General features: G+C 40.0%; 1 protein-coding gene across 3 annotated transcripts in view; it reads right to left on the bottom strand.

Annotated features, from left to right (window-relative positions):
• Positions 1-18,177, bottom strand: part of BAIAP2L1 (BAR/IMD domain containing adaptor protein 2 like 1) — a 68,614-nt gene that overhangs the window by 17,810 nt on the left and 32,627 nt on the right. For all 3 annotated transcript variants that reach the window (XM_083474363.1, XM_083474362.1, XM_083474364.1), the window contains 9 exons: positions 9,910-9,971; positions 9,714-9,785; positions 6,459-6,596; positions 5,647-5,799; positions 5,016-5,183; positions 2,612-2,762; positions 2,061-2,268; positions 1,172-1,249; positions 256-433 (listed from right to left, as the gene is read on the bottom strand). In XM_083474363.1, coding sequence (XP_083330489.1) covers positions 256-433; positions 1,172-1,249; positions 2,061-2,268; positions 2,612-2,762; positions 5,016-5,183; positions 5,647-5,799; positions 6,459-6,596; positions 9,714-9,785; positions 9,910-9,971 — 1,208 coding nt within the window. The remainder of the gene's footprint in view (positions 1-255; positions 434-1,171; positions 1,250-2,060; positions 2,269-2,611; positions 2,763-5,015; positions 5,184-5,646; positions 5,800-6,458; positions 6,597-9,713; positions 9,786-9,909; positions 9,972-18,177) is intronic.

Here is an 18,177-nt window from a genome sequence, read left to right on the forward strand (position 1 = left end):
TAGCTCTAAACAAACCTGTTATAGGAAAGCACATGAAACCTTTCAAGGAAGATTAAAAATAAATATGCAATATGCATTTCCCCCAAATATTTTTGAAGACCATGTTCCAGAGAAATGCTACTAACTGGTTGCTATTATGAAGTCAAATATATGAAAGAGAGGTGGATATAATCTCATATTTCCATGTTCATTGAGATTTGCACAAAACTAAACAATGCTTCAGAAGGCAGCATGCAAATTCACAGGTATACTCACAAGAGAGGTACTTTCTGGTTTGGCTACTGGTGCTTTCAGAGTAGAACTTTTAGAAGATTCCAGCCTTGCTTCTGAAGTTGCTCTTGTTTGTCCAGGTACCAAGTAATCTGGTGGGGGAAGGATAACCGTACCTCTCTCTGCTAAGTTTACTGAGCTGATGCTTCGGATATGTGCAGGGCTAAAGGGAAGAAAACCAACCATTAAAATTAATAGAAACAATGAGCAGGGCAGTTCCAGCTCACTGTGAATCTCCTTTTTGCTCCTTGTGGTTAGAGCAGATGATTTTTATAGATAGAGCCTTCGTATATTATATTTTTCTGAGGGGCAGAAACCCTGTCTTTCTGTTTGGAATTAGGAATGTGAAGTATAGCTAATCTAGCAACACATATAGCCAACTCAAGAAGAATGATAGGCAGAAGAATGTGTTGAAGGGTCAAAACTACTGCGCATCTGTGCTCCTTAAAACTTTGTTTATGCTCAGAAAATTGCAATGGATAAAGATATAATAACTAATGTAGCATGGGGTAGTTCCATTAATTTCAATGGGGCTACTTATTTAGGGTTGGTTAGAGTGGTCTAAATATGACAAGATGGGACATAAATAAAGGTATAAAAGTAAGCAATAACGTTTAAGCAAGATCATAGATGGAATCTACTCACATATAAAAAAACACTGTGAAAATGCTTTTTTAAAAAACGTTTTGAAAAATACATTGCATTTGGCATAGCTCACTGTCACCACCTAGTGTCACATTTGTATATTGTACCTTACAATACATTTAAAACGTTTTATTTGCAGCTGTACAGCTGAGTCTATAGTTATATTTAGGGAGACTGCTCTTATCTTTTGTTTTAAAAGCACATCCCTTGAAAGTGTTAAAATGTGCTATATAAATCCTAGGGGAAATAGTATTACCTTGGCACTGGCACACGAATCGCCTCCTCCACTGGTTCTTCCAGAGGCTTTGTGTATGATGATGGGAACCATCCTTTTCTAGAATGGAACATAATAATAAATTACCACCTTATGGAAGCTCCAATTTGTATCCTTTAAAGCAACTGCACTGTATGCAATAGCAGTAGATGCGCCAGGATCGCTCCATGCTCCCTCTAGGATCAGAGGCAGGATACAGTTGAGTTCCAGTTGCTGGAGAACAGCAGGGGAAGGGAGCTCCTGTCCTGATTGTGGGCTTTCTGGAAGCATCTACTGTGCCACTGTGAGATGCAGGATGCTTCCATCATATTCCCAGGATGGTTTATTTAAAAAGGGCAATGACATTAAAACGTAAATGCAAAAACTTAAATGAAAAGGGCATAAAAAGCAGCATAATGCAGTCAATGGGATTGAAGCTGTAGCTAAAAAGCTCTGGAAAATAAAAAATGCACTTTGCCTGGTGCCAAAAGGGCAATACTGTAAGTGGCAGGCAAACCTGCATGGGGACAGAAATACGTAACTGGGCTCCCACCACCAATTAGGCCTCTCTCTGGTATCTCTTACTGTCTTCATCTCAGATACTCTGAAGACCTACAGTACACCTTCTATTGAAGATATTAAAATCAGGGCAGGTATGTATAGAGACAGGTGATCCTTCAAATATGCTTGGGGTTCTTAATTCTGATTTTAAAATTACAAAACTGCTCCTGCATCAAAATTTCTCTGTAGGTCCGTCTGGCATTCCTACAGCTGACAGCATCCAGAACATTTAAGCATCATTAACAATATAACGAGGGTGGGGGATGGGGAGCTCCACTGCTTTAAAACTCTCTTCTCATCTTGGAATCAGGAGACATGTGGATTAACTTACGCTTTAGTCACATCATGTTCTCCGTACAGCCAGCCATCCCTTTCTTCAGATATAAGTAGTGTGATGATATCTCCCTGTGCAAAACTAAGTAGAGTCTTGTTACTCTCAGCGGTGTGAGGAAATATTGTTTTAACTTTTGGCCGTTTCATTATATTTAGTCCTGTGGCAACAGAGGTTGATCGTGATAAACTGGAATCATCTGCGTGATCTGATTAACAAAAAACAGCAACATAGAACTGGATCAAACAAAAACAAGTTAAAATGGAATTGAATAACAACAATGAACACTTTTCCTATCCTCACTTCCAATTAACTATGGGGTTAAGTGTAATAATTAAGTTAAGTTTTTGTATTTTAACTTTTGTATGTTTTTAAGTATGGTTGTATTTATTTTAATTATTTTATTGTTTTACCTTTCGTAAACTGCTTTGCGGAGGTTTTTTTGCAATCAAGTGGTGTATACATTTTATGAAACAAATACATTAACTAAAATAGTCATTTTCACAAGAATATGCCTTTTCAACACACCTACACACACACAAAATGCTTACCTGTTGAATGATTTAATCTCTCTGAAGGTGCCTTTGGGGCCATTGACGGGTTGTTAAACATGTCAACTAAAGGACTAGTATAGGCTCTCCCTGTGGGTGCAGGGGGTACTCTGGGGGAACTTCTATGAAGCGAATCATAATTGTTTCCAAGCTAGTGACACAAAATTAACATTAAGCATCAGTACAATGATATAATGTCATATATCAACAATTTTGTCCACACATGCAAACAGGAGTAGAAGGTTGAAAAACACTGGATATCAACTCAGTGCAGATCCATTGAAATTAATTGGCACAACTAATATAGATCTATGGGTCTATTCTGAACAGAACTCTGTTGGAGACAACCTGTCATTTTTCTTTCAATATTTCAGCAGCTGGGTTTAAAAACTTTATAGCATCCAGTATAAGGCATGATAAAAAGCATGTGGAGGGGGGAGATCTAGATCTCTACCCTTCCATATGGCCACCAGTTGAAGACCAGAGCTCTAATACCATTTACCCCCATCAGCAGGAACATAAAGCTCTGAGAATGTGACTTAGTTGCTGCTTTAGAAGTCATAGGCTGTATTCAACACAGCATTCAACTAACTGATTGTTTTGTTGTGCAAGGAGAAATCTCTCTTGTTTCTCCCTCTGCATCCACTAGGGTGGAATCTACACACATATAAAAACCGTTCTGAAAATGCTTTGTTTTTAAGTATTTTTAAAAATGCATTGAATTTTCCATAAGGCTCACCGCCGCCATCTAGTGTCACACTGTATATTGCACTTAAAACACACTTAAAACATTTGGTGTATAGCTGAGTCCTAAATCTGTTCTGTGGTTCTCGCAACTACCGTATTTTTCGCTCTATAACACTCTCCCAACCATAACATGCACATAGTTTTTAGAGGAGAAAAACAAGAAAAAAAATATTCTAAACGAAACAGTGGATGTATGATTTTTGTGGTTCATCCTGTGGCCACAGACATGTGATCTGACGGTGAGTTTGGGGTAGCCCAATGCAAAAATCCTGAGGATCCATGTGGATCCGTGCTTTGTAACCACATTTTTGCACCACTGCGGCCCCAGGCAACAGTGGGTGCGTGATTTTTTGGGTGCAAGCTGTAGCCATGGACATGCTATGTGATCTGATGGTGAATTTGGGGTGACCCAGTGCAAAAATCCTGAGGATCCATGTGAATCCGTGTTTTGTAACCACGTGAATGAAGGAACTGTCAGTAATGTATGGTATCTCCAATACAGTGATGAAAGAAGGGGGGGGAGCTCACACTTGTCCTAGGCAAAGCAGCCAACTCCTATAGGCCTAGGTTCCTTCACCCCCCATTAAATATTTGAGGGAGTCATCCTCCCCCATGCTGATGGGCAGTGCCATTCATATAAGGTACCAGTGTGCATGCACTTTGTCTTGAAATCATTGCAGTCTGTGAGATGCGGCTTACCTGTACCTGCCCCCCCAATATTTTATTGAAGTTGGAAGAGGAAGGGAGGGAGGGAGGGAGGGAGGGAGGGAAGAGAGATGGAGAGCTCACATTTGTCCTAGGCAAAGCAGCCAACTCCTATGGGCCTAGGTGCCTTCACCCCCCATTAAATATTTGAGGGAGTCATCCCCCACCCCCCATTGTGGTATGTGAGTGGGGCTTACCTGGCTGTCCCCCCAATATTTTTTGAAGTTGGAAGAGGGAGGGAGGGAGGGAGGGAGGGAGGGAGGGAAGGAAGAGAGAGAGAGGGGGAACTCACATTTGTGCAGCTGCCTTGCCTCGAACCAGAGCAAAAAGAGGAGGAGGAGACTCAGGGACACGAGCCTTGTAAGCCGCTTTGTTTGAATTTACCGGTGAGGTGCTGGGGGAGGGACGGAAGGGGATGCCCTCTTTGTCCCTCCTTCCGGCTCATTGTAAAGAAAGCAGAGTAAGACCCGCTTACATTTGTGTAAGGGAGAGCCATAGAGCAGGCAGACACTGAGAAAGAGAGGCTGTCTCCCTTTCCCCACCTTGGCTTTTACACGCTGCGTGCAGCTCTTGCTGGCTTCCGAGCTGCCTCCCTTCTCCCACCTCGCCAAAAAGCCATAGAGCAGGCAGACAGGAGGAAGAGAGGCTGTCTCCTGACACTCAGCTGTTGCTCAGCTGTTGCCGGCTTCTCAGTGAGCCAAGCAGAGGAAGAGAAGCTGCCGAACAGCCAGCAAGAGCAGCTCCTCCTGCCTGCATTCGCTCCATAACGCGCACACACATTTCCCTTTACCTTTTAGGGGGGAAAAACTGAGTGTTATGGTGCGAAAAGTACGGTATTTAGTTTAATACCGCCCCATGTCTGGAACCTGGAATCATTTTAACACATTTCTCCTTTTCCCTACCCAGCTGTTGCTCTCAGGAAGGAGCCTGTAATCAACAGAGAATTCCTCACCATACTGCTTCTTTCTATCATTGGCGAAGGCAAAGGAGTTCCTGATATTGGAGTGGAGCCAGGGGTCTTTATCTCTTCTATCATGGTCATGATTTTCTCCGGCACTTTGGTAGCATCACTGCAAGTTTCTAACCAATTAGGCAACTTGGCGTTAAGTAACTCTGAGCACTACAAAAAATATGAGTGAGTTAAAAATAAGATTATATGATTTTCAGATTAAAATCTTATCTGTGTGTACAGATATCTTTAGTTCAAGGTTCTTGCCAAATTCTATTGGCAATGTGAACTGTAACATACTGTAGCACCTGCATATAGCTTGTTTGGAAAAAATATACTTCCCCATCACAGAAATGTAGCGCTTTATGTATGATCTCCTATAGAAAATAAAAATAAAATTCTGTAGGAAACATGCTTACTTTATAGGGATGTAGTCACAAACAATAAACCACCACGGGCTCTGTGTTGTGGCTTGAATTTTCATTTACGGGTCTAGTTTTTCCAACAATTTAAATGTCTTGTGTCACAATCAAAGAAACAAATGCCTTTAGAGTGTACTCTGTTTTGTGGGAAACCTCAGCATCCCCACAAAACCAAGTTTTTCTGACAACTTAGCATCTCCTCTCATACTAACCTCTACATGGTAATACTGCATGTGTTGAGCAAAACTGCAGTGCTTGTCAACCAGAAAACAGAATCTTTTTTTCTCTTCAAGTAGAGCTTCTCTGCAACCTTCAGCAATAAATCTTTGAATATCACTCTGTCGAGAAGTCACTGTTTCCAAATACTACATAAAATAATAAATAATAGATCACAACAGAGAAAACTTGACACATTCTTCTTACACAACTCGGATCCAAAAGCAACCTTAATGTCTTAATCCAATCTCAAACAGAAATAAACAGTGTGGTTGCCGTTCTCTGATCTCGCAATAAATTAATCACCTATAAATGCATTTATCTAAATGCTACATCTGCAAATCAACACAATACTTCCAAGATATACATGGAACATCACACCCTTTGAACTTAATCAAGTCTAAGATACAGTTGTACCTTGGTTTTCTAACAGCTTAGTTCTCGAATGTTTTGGCTCCCGAACGCCGCAAACCCGGAAGTGAGTGTTCCAAATTTGCGATCTATTTTTGGAAGCCTAACATTTGACAGGGCTTCCACAGCTTCTGATTGGCTGCAGGAGCTTCCTGCAGCCAATCCAAAGCTGCACTTTGGTTTCTGAATGTTTTGGAAGTGAAACAGACTTCTGGAATGGATTCCGTTCGACTTCTGAGGTATGACTGTTTTTGAATTGGAAATGGAACGGCTTGGATCTAGAATTTCATGAGCTGAAGCCACTCACTCGGCGGGTTTTCCCATTCTCCTCCTTCTCATCACAGTTAGATGTGGTACAAGAGGTTGAAATGGGAAGGCACCAGGGGAGTGCACTAACCTCGGTTTCTTTATGCTCATATTTTGTTGCATTCCTTCCTCCTTGACTTTTCCTTCGGATTTTCTTCAGTTCAGCCTGAGATTTTTCCAAAGAATCCAATTTGCTTCTGTGTTCATTCTGGTATCTCTTCAAAGTAGCCTGCAATCAAAGCATTCAGAAATCTTATATTAGAATATAATAATTAGCTGATGACGTTGGAAGCTCAGCTCCTGTTACAGCAAGCAAATTCTTTAGGATATACATATGCAACCAATGCCAGCATAATAATATAAAACAAGTATCATTCTGCTATAGTAGCAAAAGAAAAATTAGCAGTACAATGACTGTGTGCCTCTCTCACAAGAGGTCTGGAGGGTGGCAACATGAGAATGGGCCGTTTCTGCAGTGGCTCCCTGTTTGTGAAATGTTCTTCCCAAGGAGGTTCAGCTGGTGCCTTCATTATATACCTTTGGGTACCAGGCAAAAACGTTCCTCTTCAACCAGACCTTTGGCTGATTTAGCATCTTATACCCCTTTTAAGTGTGTTTGTGGGAGGGGGAAGGGAGGTTTATTGGTTCGTTTGCTTTTTGTTCTTATCATGGATTTTGTGTTTTTATATTGTATTTTATGCCGTGAGATCTACGGATGAAGGGTGGTATGCAAATTAAATAAATAAGAATAAGAATGTGCTGGAGTTTGTTTCCTCAATCTAGTATCAGCAACTTCCACGTGGAAAACATTACAGCAGCCAAACATAAATAAATGGTTTTTCAAAAGAAACTTGAGAATGAAAACAATTTGAGTTGTATTTGTTCAAGATTCTGTATGTATTGCTGTCATCTTCTTGTAGACAACACATGGAACCGTTGCTAAACCTGCCAAGGATCTTAGAAATAAAAAGAGGGAGATTGATGTTTCTTGCTTTGGAGTAAAATGTATATAATCCTGGTCTTTTAAAAATGCCTCTTGATTATATATGCAAATATCTCCCTGTGCTCTCAGGAACTCTGGTGACCTTGGGTTGACACAATGGAATATCTGACTGACTGGCATGGAACGTCTTCCTCAAAATGACATTTAAAGCAGGTATCTAATAATTTCACATGTTACACATGATACATGCCTGTTGACATGGTTCATTAAAAATGTTTATATTCCAAATACAAATACATGAAATCCTCTCCAACAGGTTTTCCTAATAGAAACTTCTCTCTACCTAATTTCCTGTGTCATTCAGCTGTGTCATAAAAGTTGAATATTATCCTAGAATATTCTGTTTAAGTCAGAGACTCATATCCAGCCCTTAAGCCAATTCACAAGAGTTCTGTAACCGGCCACCATTTGCCACAAAAATACCTTATCTGCCATACTCAGTATGGGTTTCTTGTGAAAATTCATCAAGATATCACACAGTTTATACATTCAGTCCTCAGTTTGTGGCAGATTTATATTTTTCTAGCAATATGCTAAGGTAATCCAGCTATAAGAATGTTTCATACTTGTAATTCTATCTTTGTTTGATAAGTACAAGCAAAACTATTAAGAACATGCAAATTAAGTTGATAGCCAGTGATTTAGTTTTGTTCTACCCAGTATCTGTGCCCACACCTGCTGAACTTTCAGACAAGACAAATGTAGTTAAGTTCCTGATTTATGAAACCCTTTCTAACACCACTGTTTTTATCCCAGCAGATGTCCAGGTGCTACTATTTTAATTAGTTATTTTAAAAAACACATAGGAACTGGCTGGTGTATGTATTCAAATAATTGAGAGATTATATTCCCATACTGAGAAGCCTGGGCTTTGAGATCTGCAGGGGGAACCTTGCTTGTGTTCCTCATGCCTAATGAGATTTGCAGGGTGGAGACCCATGGGTCGGTTTCCCCCCCTGCAGTGGCTCCATGCCTTTGGAACAACCTCCCCTTTGTGGTGTGTCTCACTATGACATTGCTGCCTTTTCACTGTCAGGTGAAGAAGCACCTCTTTGCCAAGATTTGGGATAGGGATATATGCGCTAATTGGATTTTTGTTGCTGTTTTAACTTGTAACTGGATATTTGCATTTGGTTTTATGTGCTTTAATGCTTTTGTTTAATCTTTTGGTTTTAAGTGTACAGTGGTACCTCGCAAGACGAATGCCTCAGAAGACGAAAAACTCGCAAGACGAAAGAGTTTTTCGTTTTTTGAGTTGCTTCGCAAGAAGGATTTTCCCTATGGGCTTGCTTCGCAAGACGAAAACGTCTTGCAAGTTTGTTTCCTTTTTCTTAAAACCGCTTGAAGAGGTGCAGTTGCGACTTGACCGTGCTTCACAAGACGAAAAATTCGCAAGACAAAAAAAACTCGCAGAACGAATTAATTTCGTCTTGCGAGGCACCACTGTATGTAATTCCATCCTGGGACCTTTAAGTGAAGGACAGATCAGATTAATAAAATAAATAAAATTGGCCGATCAAGGATTTGTTCTCATGTATTTTTGCATCTTAAATGTATCTAGGGAGACATTTGAAATGCCTTCCATAGGTCCGCAGGATATCCAAGACTATTTCTGTGAAGGTGGGATTCATTTTATTTTGATCAAGATAGTTTTGGTAAGACAATTACCAATGTGAAAGTATTCATAAGATGAAAGCTTAACGTCAGGATTCTGAATATTGCATCACTTTCATATAGGTCCACAAATCTGCTGCTTGAGATGCATGATCAGGCCCTTGACTTTTTGACTTTAACTCATAGTGTCTGACTGTCAGTTATTCTCCACTACAAAAATTTAATAACTGAGCCATTGCATAATATAACAATAAATATGCCATTATCAGCCTTCCTTTGACTAGTTAATATCTTAGCTTTAATCCTTTCTTTAATTTTTAAGACATTTTTGCCAATGATTAATATCTCCATCAGATATAAAAATAGGTAAAATCTGAATATATAACATCTAGGAACCCAAAACACCTTAGTTATAGCTACATGTACAAATCAGGATTAATGTAATTTAGTATTTTTGGAATTCTTAACGTTTCAGCCTTGAAGACAACACATGTAGATGGGCAAAGTTGATATACTACAAACATCAACAGAGATATTAAGGACTGAACTTAGTGCCCTAAATCATAAAAACTGCTGTAAGCACAGGGGCTCTGCTCCACATGTAAAACCTTCCCAATCTGCTTCGGGAAAGTCATTTCTTGTGCTATTTGCCAACACTATGTAGCACATACGATAAGATAATCATATAAATTATTAATCTTCTCTGGCACTGAAAAACAATATACTTACATTCATGTATTTTACATCTAGTTCAGTCTTCTTTTCCAGCTCAGATATAATCTCTTTATGGAATTTCTTGAACTGCAAGAGTAAATGGATAACCGTGTAGTCAAAGGGTTAGTTTACACACAAAGGTTTTTTTTCCTAAATAGGTTTTTTTTTAAATTAAAAAAGAAGTTAAAATATTGCATGGGTCTTTACTTACACTTTCTTCTAAGCTGTCATTCAGTTTCTTCTGTGCAATAGAAATTTCTATGAGAACATGCCCTGTTGACAAACACAATTAATTAATTTTTATACTGTTCTTCATCATTTGTGATCCCTATGTTACCAACGTGGCTACTTATAGATTAAAGCATGGTATGACAAATTAAACCAGATAAAACTGAATCAAATCACATCAAAACATACAACAGACAGTGATTCCTCAATTACAGTTGGCCAAAACAAACCAGCCACCCCCAAAATACCAGGTGAAGAGATAGGTGTTCAGCTGAAGTGGACTCAGTGGAGTATTGGCAACCAGTGCTTGTAAAGTCAGTATTACAATATTTCAATTAACTGCTCTGCTCAACATTGGTGGCTGTGTTCTGTAGTTGTTGCAGCTTCTGCTACATAATCAGGCCCATGTAGAATGCATTATAATAATCTAATCAGGAGGTTGCTAGTGCATGGGTTACTTTGGCAAGGCTATCTTGATCTAGATATGGTGAAAGTTGGAGCAGCAGCCATAGCTGGAAAAAGGTACCTTCTGAGCATCCACTTAGCTGGATCAAGAACTAGCCCAGACTACACACTGCTCCTTCAAGGGGAGTGCAGTTAACTCCCCCCCCCCCCCTGTTCTGGTAACTTTTATGATGAAAGACAGTAAATAGAAGCATTCAACAGTACATAGTATATCTGGATATTCTTTTTCGAGCCCTTGCCACAAAAGGCAAAACAAATTTTAGAGTAAAATTATACATGGCCACAGCTACTCACAATTGCTAATTGACATCAATATATTTTACAATACTACCTTATAAACATTACATTGCATTTCTTTCTTTTATAGAGCTATAAGCTTGGTGGATCAGGGTAATGTTATGGACGTAGTGTATCTTGATTTCAGTAAGGCTTTTGACAAAGTCCCCTATGATATTCTTACAGAGAAGTTGGTAAAATGTGGGTTGAACAAGGTAACTTGGGTGGATTTGTAGCTGGTTTTCTGACCGAACCCAAAGAGTGCTCACTAATGGTTGCTCATCATCCTGGAAAAAAGGACAAGTGGGGTGCTGAAGGGTTCTGTCCTGGGCTCATTGTTGTTCATCTTGTTCATGGATGAAGGAATTGAGGGGGTGCTCATCAAATTTGCAGATGACATGAAACTGGGAGGGCTAGCTAATGCTGCAGAAGACAGAATCGGGATTCAATATTACCTTAATAGATTGGTGAATTGGGCCAAAACTAACAAAATAAATTTCAACAGGGACAAGCTTCTACACTTAGGCAAGAATAACCAGCTGCACAAGTATAAAATGGGTTGCATCTGGTTTGCCAGTAGTACATGTGAAAAAGATCTAGGAGTCTTAGTAGACCACAAGCTTAAAATGAGTCAACAGTGTGACACAGCAGCAAAGAAGAAGAAGAAGAAAATCTGTACAGAAGTATAGTGCACAGATCAAGGGATGTAATAGTACTGCACTAGTCTGCCTTGGTCAGACCACACTTGGAGTACTTTATCCAGTTCTGGGTGCCACAATTTATGAAGGATATTGACAAGATGAAATGTGTGGAGGAGGGCAACCAAGATGATTAGGGGTCTGGAAATCAAGCCTTAAGAGGAACGTTTGAGGGATGGAGCAAGCTTGTTTTCTCCTGCTCAGGAGGCTAGGACCTAAACCAATGGCTTCAAGTTACAAGAAAGGAGATTTTGACTAAACAACAGAAAGAACTTTCTGACGGTAAAAGCTGTTTGACAGTGGAACAGACTCCCTTGGAAGGTGGTGGACTCTCCTCCCTTGGAGGTTTTTAAGTGGAGGCTGGATGGCCATCTTTAGTTGAGATTCCTGCATTGCAGCGGGTTGGACTAGATAGCCCTTGGGATCCATTCCAACTCTACATTTCTATGATTTTATATGCTCTATCTGAACATACTCAGAGGCAAGTGGGACCATGCCTGCTGTCCCTGTCCACAACTTCAGTGCACCATTTGGCTTAGAACAAACATAGTCTACACTTCTGTGGGAGTTGGTCAGGAGTGGGTCTCATGTGGCCCTTCATGCAAGTGGCAGGAAGGGGGGAAATGGAGATAAGGGAATAACAGAAAAAGAGAAAGAAAGGAATTGCAGAGGTGGAAAGAGAAAATGCGGTGACAGAGAAAAGAGGTGGCCCACCCACCTTTGACTCTGATCCCATCAACCACTGGTACGTGGCTCTTGATGGATTACTATTAACCTGTCCCCCTGCTAGCATTCTGCTGCCCAACCTCTACTTGCGATCTTTGTCGTTTTCTTGCATCGTGCCACAGAGATTCTAAATGGACCACAGCTGGTTGGCAGTGCAACTATGACTAAAGAGCAACACAGTCTGTCAAAACCACTTCCTTCTGCTTATGACAACAGGAATAAGGGTTCAGCAGGTTATTGAACCCTCATCCTTATGTGTCCTCCTTCCACATTAACTATTACAACAGCAAACGGTTGGGAGGGCTAATTTATACATGCCCTTCCTCTTCTGCCATATTAGTAGCACTCTGTCTCTGCCTTAGCTCCTCCACCTGAAAAAACAAGAATACTTATAACCTGTTTTGCAAATGACGTTAGGGATAAGGCTGAGCATAATCCTGTCCTTAGCTATGCATGGGCAAGTCCCACCTACTTAAATGGGACTTAAGTACTATAGGCAGGACTGCAGAGGAGGACATTAGACTACTTGGCCTTAAGAATGCATATTTGTAGACATAATGAAATAATAAAGGAATCTAATTTACAATGTAAAACAGACTGGTCAATTTCAACTACATTTAATGAATAAAGTTCCGGGCCTGCTTTTTTCAGCTTCGCTCATACAGTACATGCTTTTGAGAATTTGCTGCCACAGCAACACAGCTGACCAAAGGCTGGCACTTTTGCAAAGATTAATGCAGTAGAACCTGGAACTCAAAGTACTGACAGTAATCCAACAAGGTTGTGTGCTGGCTCAACCCTCCCCACCCCTGTACACTCCCTTCCTTTGGCTTTTCCTGACACCACCGTGTAAATGTTCAATAAAACAACTCATTTACCTGGCAGGTCAAGACTGGAAAACCTGACTTTCAGATGTTGTTATTCTAGTCTCAGTAGCACTCAGCCTGACTGAACATCTCAGAGAAACAGTGTGTTACGGTGCTATTCCTGAAAACTTTTTTTTTTTACACTTCAAAACAATTTGAAAGACTAATATAATTGGGAAATTAAAGCAAGTGTTTAAGACTGTCATTTTAGACACCTGCCTCATTTTTTCTTCTAATCTACAACATCCTTCTAAGAGCCTCATTGTCACCATGCAGACGTATGCACTGGCTAACCTATTTCCTCTTGTGTCATGAGTCAATATTTTTACAGTGAAACCATAGTAATGTCAGAGAGCTTAGTAAAGCGCAAATGGTAGGACAAGTTGTGCTCCTTTATGTAAATGCCCACAGTTAGCAGCTTCAGATAATTTTAAAGTCATATTATTAAGCCTCAGCTGTGCTTTATAATGTGACACAACAAAGCATTGTGAAGCATGTTAAGTCTGTTTATAACAGGTGTGCAGAACTGCAGGCAGGAAATCTGTCTCAAGTATGGCAGACGGGAAAATATAAAAGTACTGGTTAAGTTAGGTTGTGTCTTCTGAATGTAGTGCATCTGGTGGAAAGCTTTCTTTCTTAATATCCTTTCCACATTTCATTAGCATGACCAAAAATTCATTCCAGATTCAGACTGCCCTTCATACTAGGGTAAGGAGAATTAATGTTTTTTTTTAAAAAAAATCCACACCACAATAGACAACAGAAAACATACCCCCTTTCTTTATGTATGTCAGAATATACTTTTTTAAACAACAACAACCCAGTCCTCTCTGAAAATCGGACTTTAATATCAGTCATATGTGCATGCCAGATATGCAGCTTATAAAGCCCATTATCATTTGCACATCTATCAGCAAAAAAAATTCAGATAATTTCATATAAACCTATTCACTTAATATTTCCCCCAGGATTTAACATATTTATATATATTTTAATCCATGGATAGTAAAAGCTTATGATTGGTGCAAAATACAAGTAAATATAAATAACTTATCCCTCTTGCCTCATTTAAAATTGATGGGCACATTACTGTGAGTAATTTTGGTATTAAAAAACAATAAAAACCAAGCAGGTGCATTGTTAATAATGTATGAATAAAACACAGCATTTGTTTTTCTACTTGGCAAGGTAGTTACAATATCTGTTCTCTGGGCCGTTTTTGTTCAAGGCATGGTTTTATACTAATTGATGCATATTTCTAATTAAAAAACTGTGATATATAAGCTATGATCCAAAGAACTGCATATACACTGCAACTCTTTGAGCCTTCCCACAGCAAATCCTGAGATCATCCTATGGAACAACATGGCATGTTACACAGGGGACTGCAGCTGGGGGGGGGGTATGGGGCGAAGGGGGGGGGAGAAATTGATGATAACTCCCATCTTAATGAGAAAGTGTCTTTTGCTCACTCTTGTGACATTTCACCAAACCACCATATAGAATAGCATCTACTACCCAACTACAGAGGGCAGTCTTATCTTTTCAAAGCCTGAATGAATAGACTGCTTGTGTGGACTTCAAAACTGCAAGGACTGTAAGTACAAAAGAAAATCTAATACTGCTCAATCACAGGTCTGAACATGCCCAAGAGTCTGACATTGTTTAAGCAAGTAGGTAAGAGAGGATCTCCAGAGTAGACAGGTCTCTGTTTGTGCAATAATAGTCAGTACAGGCAAAACACACCTGACCCCTTTACATTAAATTCAACCACTATTCAGATGGTGGTTCGGCACATTCAAATATAAAAACTCATAGAAAGACAATGTTTTCATAAACCTTTAAGAATATATAAACCCTCCCCTGAGGAAGAAGAAGAAGTAAGAAATGCCAGGTAAAAATAAAGAGCTGAAATAGTTGTCAAACTACGTATTTTACTCAACAGGGCCACACTAGCACTCAACAGAAATGTCAACGAGAGGAAACACCTACGAGGTGAAGAGATACATGGCATGTAAATATTAAGTTAGAACACACCTATGGCAGATAATGTCAACTCTTTGTCCCCAGAGGGTGCATCATTGCATATATGACTGCAAATGCATTCTACAGTGGTGTGTGTGTTTTGTGTTTATAAGCAGCTGCCAGTGCCGGGTGTGTGGGTGTGGCTGCAGAAAGCAAACCAGAACGGTCAGAGTGTATTTGCCAGTAATGCTTGAATTTGCGTATTGCCAACATTACTTTGCACAATGCCTCCGCCCTTCTGCCAAACATGTGCAATTTTTAATGTCAATACACAGCTATGCTATAACCATTTCTCATTTTGCTTGAGACATTTCAGCTCTGTTGTCTTCCTAATATAGCTTCATGGATATCATATTTAGGCTTGCATTCAGCAAGGACTCCACCCCATATTAATGTGGTGCCTTTGACGTCTACATATTACAAGACAGGGGTGGGTGGGTGGAGAAAAGCTAGTGCAGGGACACTGTTCACAATGTCTGCTATTTTTCTTCTTCCAAAAATGAGGTCAGTTTCAAGTGCGGGATACAAAGGAGAATTTAATGTCATGTGCACCCACTTTGACCCTAGATTAAGCACTAATTCGAGGTTGGACTGGAATACAGATCCCCAAGCAAAGATATACAGTATTAATGTGCATTATTTACTATATTATCTAAAAGATCTATTAATACAGGAAAACTTCCTCTTTATTCTCGAAGACATCGTTCTAGTTTATATATATGTTTAAGAAGTGAATATGATTTTGGAGTGAGTTGAAAGAACCAGTGCACCACTTTTCCAGAAGTGTTGGTTGTTTCTTAAGAAACAAGATAGAAGATGCAAGGATGGTTGTTAGTAGAATTCTAAATCCTAAAAAGACAGTGACGTTTCAATGATCAGAGATAATCAGCAACAGGATGTGGTTGGAAACTTGGAATTCCTTGTTCGTGAACATCATGATAAGAAACTTAAGATAAGCTCTGAATCTTGGTGGTGAAATTGAGCCCCATGAAAGTGAGCCCTATAGAATAATTCCCACAGGCAGTGGTGAGAAGGGAGGAACATGTCTCCTGGGTCTCCAGTAGGTTGTTCTGCCACATTCCTTCTTTCACTAGGGCCCCCAATGACAAAGCTCTAAAATGCAGGGTCTAAAAATATTATTTTGTTCCTGTCACACACAATGGACTTGTCAAGAGAAGGTAATGATCAGAATAGGAGCATAGGTAATAAATCAGAGGTGCATCCTTTCCAAGTATAAAAGAAACAGAACAGCATTCTCATCCTCTGCCACCAAGGCATCCAACACAATGTCAGGGGATGAACTCCGCAGAGCCCATCGCAACTGCAGTTCTAAGGATGGGTTGCAATGGGTAGGCATCTCCCTCATGAGAGTCATCATTTTTTGATCATTCAGTGCTGAGCACAGTTGCTCGCTTTAAGAGATTTATATTCTGCTTTGAGGAAATCCTCCATAAAATGGCTTACTATATTTTAAAATACAAATTTCATGAAGTCTGAAAACACAGTCAGCAACAAAATAATATTGCAATCACAAGCATAGCACAATTATAACTTAGTCACATCGCAGTTAGCTACATTCACTCACATCTCCAGCATCAAAAACTTTTGAAGGGGAAAAAGGTTTTTCGAGGCATCTTGAAGAGCTCAAGAAATTTGGCCTTCTTAATCTCTGCAGGAATTGTATTCCATAATTGCAGATCTACCTTTGATAAGGCCCTATTGCACACATTTGTCAATCTAAGTAGTGAAGCAGGGCTGAGCCAGTTCTTAAGATATTGGGCGTAGGCTGTCCATTAAGTAACTTGGCCCCAAGCTGTTCAGGGCTTTAAAAGTATTAACCAGCACTTTGCATTGGACCCAGAAATACACCTATAGTGAGTACAACCAATACAAAATGAGGACGTTTTCTTTATTGCCCCCCACCAAATAACTGAGTGGTACATTTTGTACCAGCTGCAGCTTCCAAACTGCCTTCATGGTAGTCCTAAAGTGGCCATTGCAAAATATTGTATGATCTGCAAATAGGATTCCCTTGTAATGCTGGTGTGTATTATCCAAAAACATCAATACTGTGGATTGATTAAAAAGTGATAAAAAGTAGTATTTTTTAAAATTAACCTTAATTCTGGCTTAATGGAAAACTGATAAACTCACACTGCTTATTCTTTTTGACAGAAGTTAAATGTCTTCTTTCAGATGCAGATTATTCTGAAAGCTCATAAACAGCCCTGGGGGGAAACTATTTTAGATTTAAAGTCCTAATCTGTTTTAGAAGGGTGATGGAAGAAATCAGATATAATGCTCAATTGGACCAGAGGCTCACAGGTGTCAGGTCCTTGAAATGGATCCAGGCCTCAGAATGTGAATTCTATGACAAGACTGTTCTTCCTGTGCTTGGAAAGTCAAGAGGACAGTACACCAAAGTGCTATGTAGGACACCGTCTCTCTCAACTGTTTCTCAAAGCTTGCCTGTACAGTGGTACCTCGGGTTACATACACTTCAGGTTATATACGCTTCAGGTTACAGACTCCGCTAACCCAGAAATAGTGCTTCAGGTTAAGAACCTTGCTTCAGGATGAGAACAGAAATTGTGGTCTGGCGGCGCGGCGGCAGCAGGAGGCCCCATTAGCTAAAGTGGTGCATCAGATTAAGAACAGTTTCAGGTTAAGAACAGACCTCCAGAACGAATTAAGTACTTAACCCGAGGTACCACTGTACACTTAGAAGGGCTTCAGGCAGGGTAGTCGTAATACATTTTGCTGTTTGAGGCAAACCCCTGCCACCCTGCCCCTCCCTCCTCCAGCTGTTTGGCAGTAGCCCAGGGAAGCCCTAGCATGGTGCTGGCAGTGGAAGAGGTGGTGGAGGCATGCTCCTTAGGCCCAAATTTGCTGCCTGGAGTGACTTCCTCAGTGCCACACTGTGTCTCATGGGAGGCTGGCCCTAGTTTGAAGATAACACAGGTTCCCCATCCTTGTTACAGAGGAAATGAAGATGTCTGAATAATTTAAATAGTTCTGCAATATTTGCCCCATGGTTATTTAACTCCATGATTTTGGATTTTGATCACACATGCATGCCAATATGCCTTGTATACATATGTACTTGACCAACACACATAGTAAGATTTTTAGCTCAGGGTTATTGTGTGTCACGGGGAGTTTACATTTCACACTATATATGGGGGAATTAATAGA

The sequence above is a fragment of the Podarcis liolepis genome (genome assembly GCF_965112155.1).
Source record: "Podarcis liolepis genome assembly, chromosome: 14".
In the NCBI taxonomy this organism is placed as follows: Eukaryota; Metazoa; Chordata; class Lepidosauria; order Squamata; family Lacertidae; genus Podarcis; species Podarcis liolepis.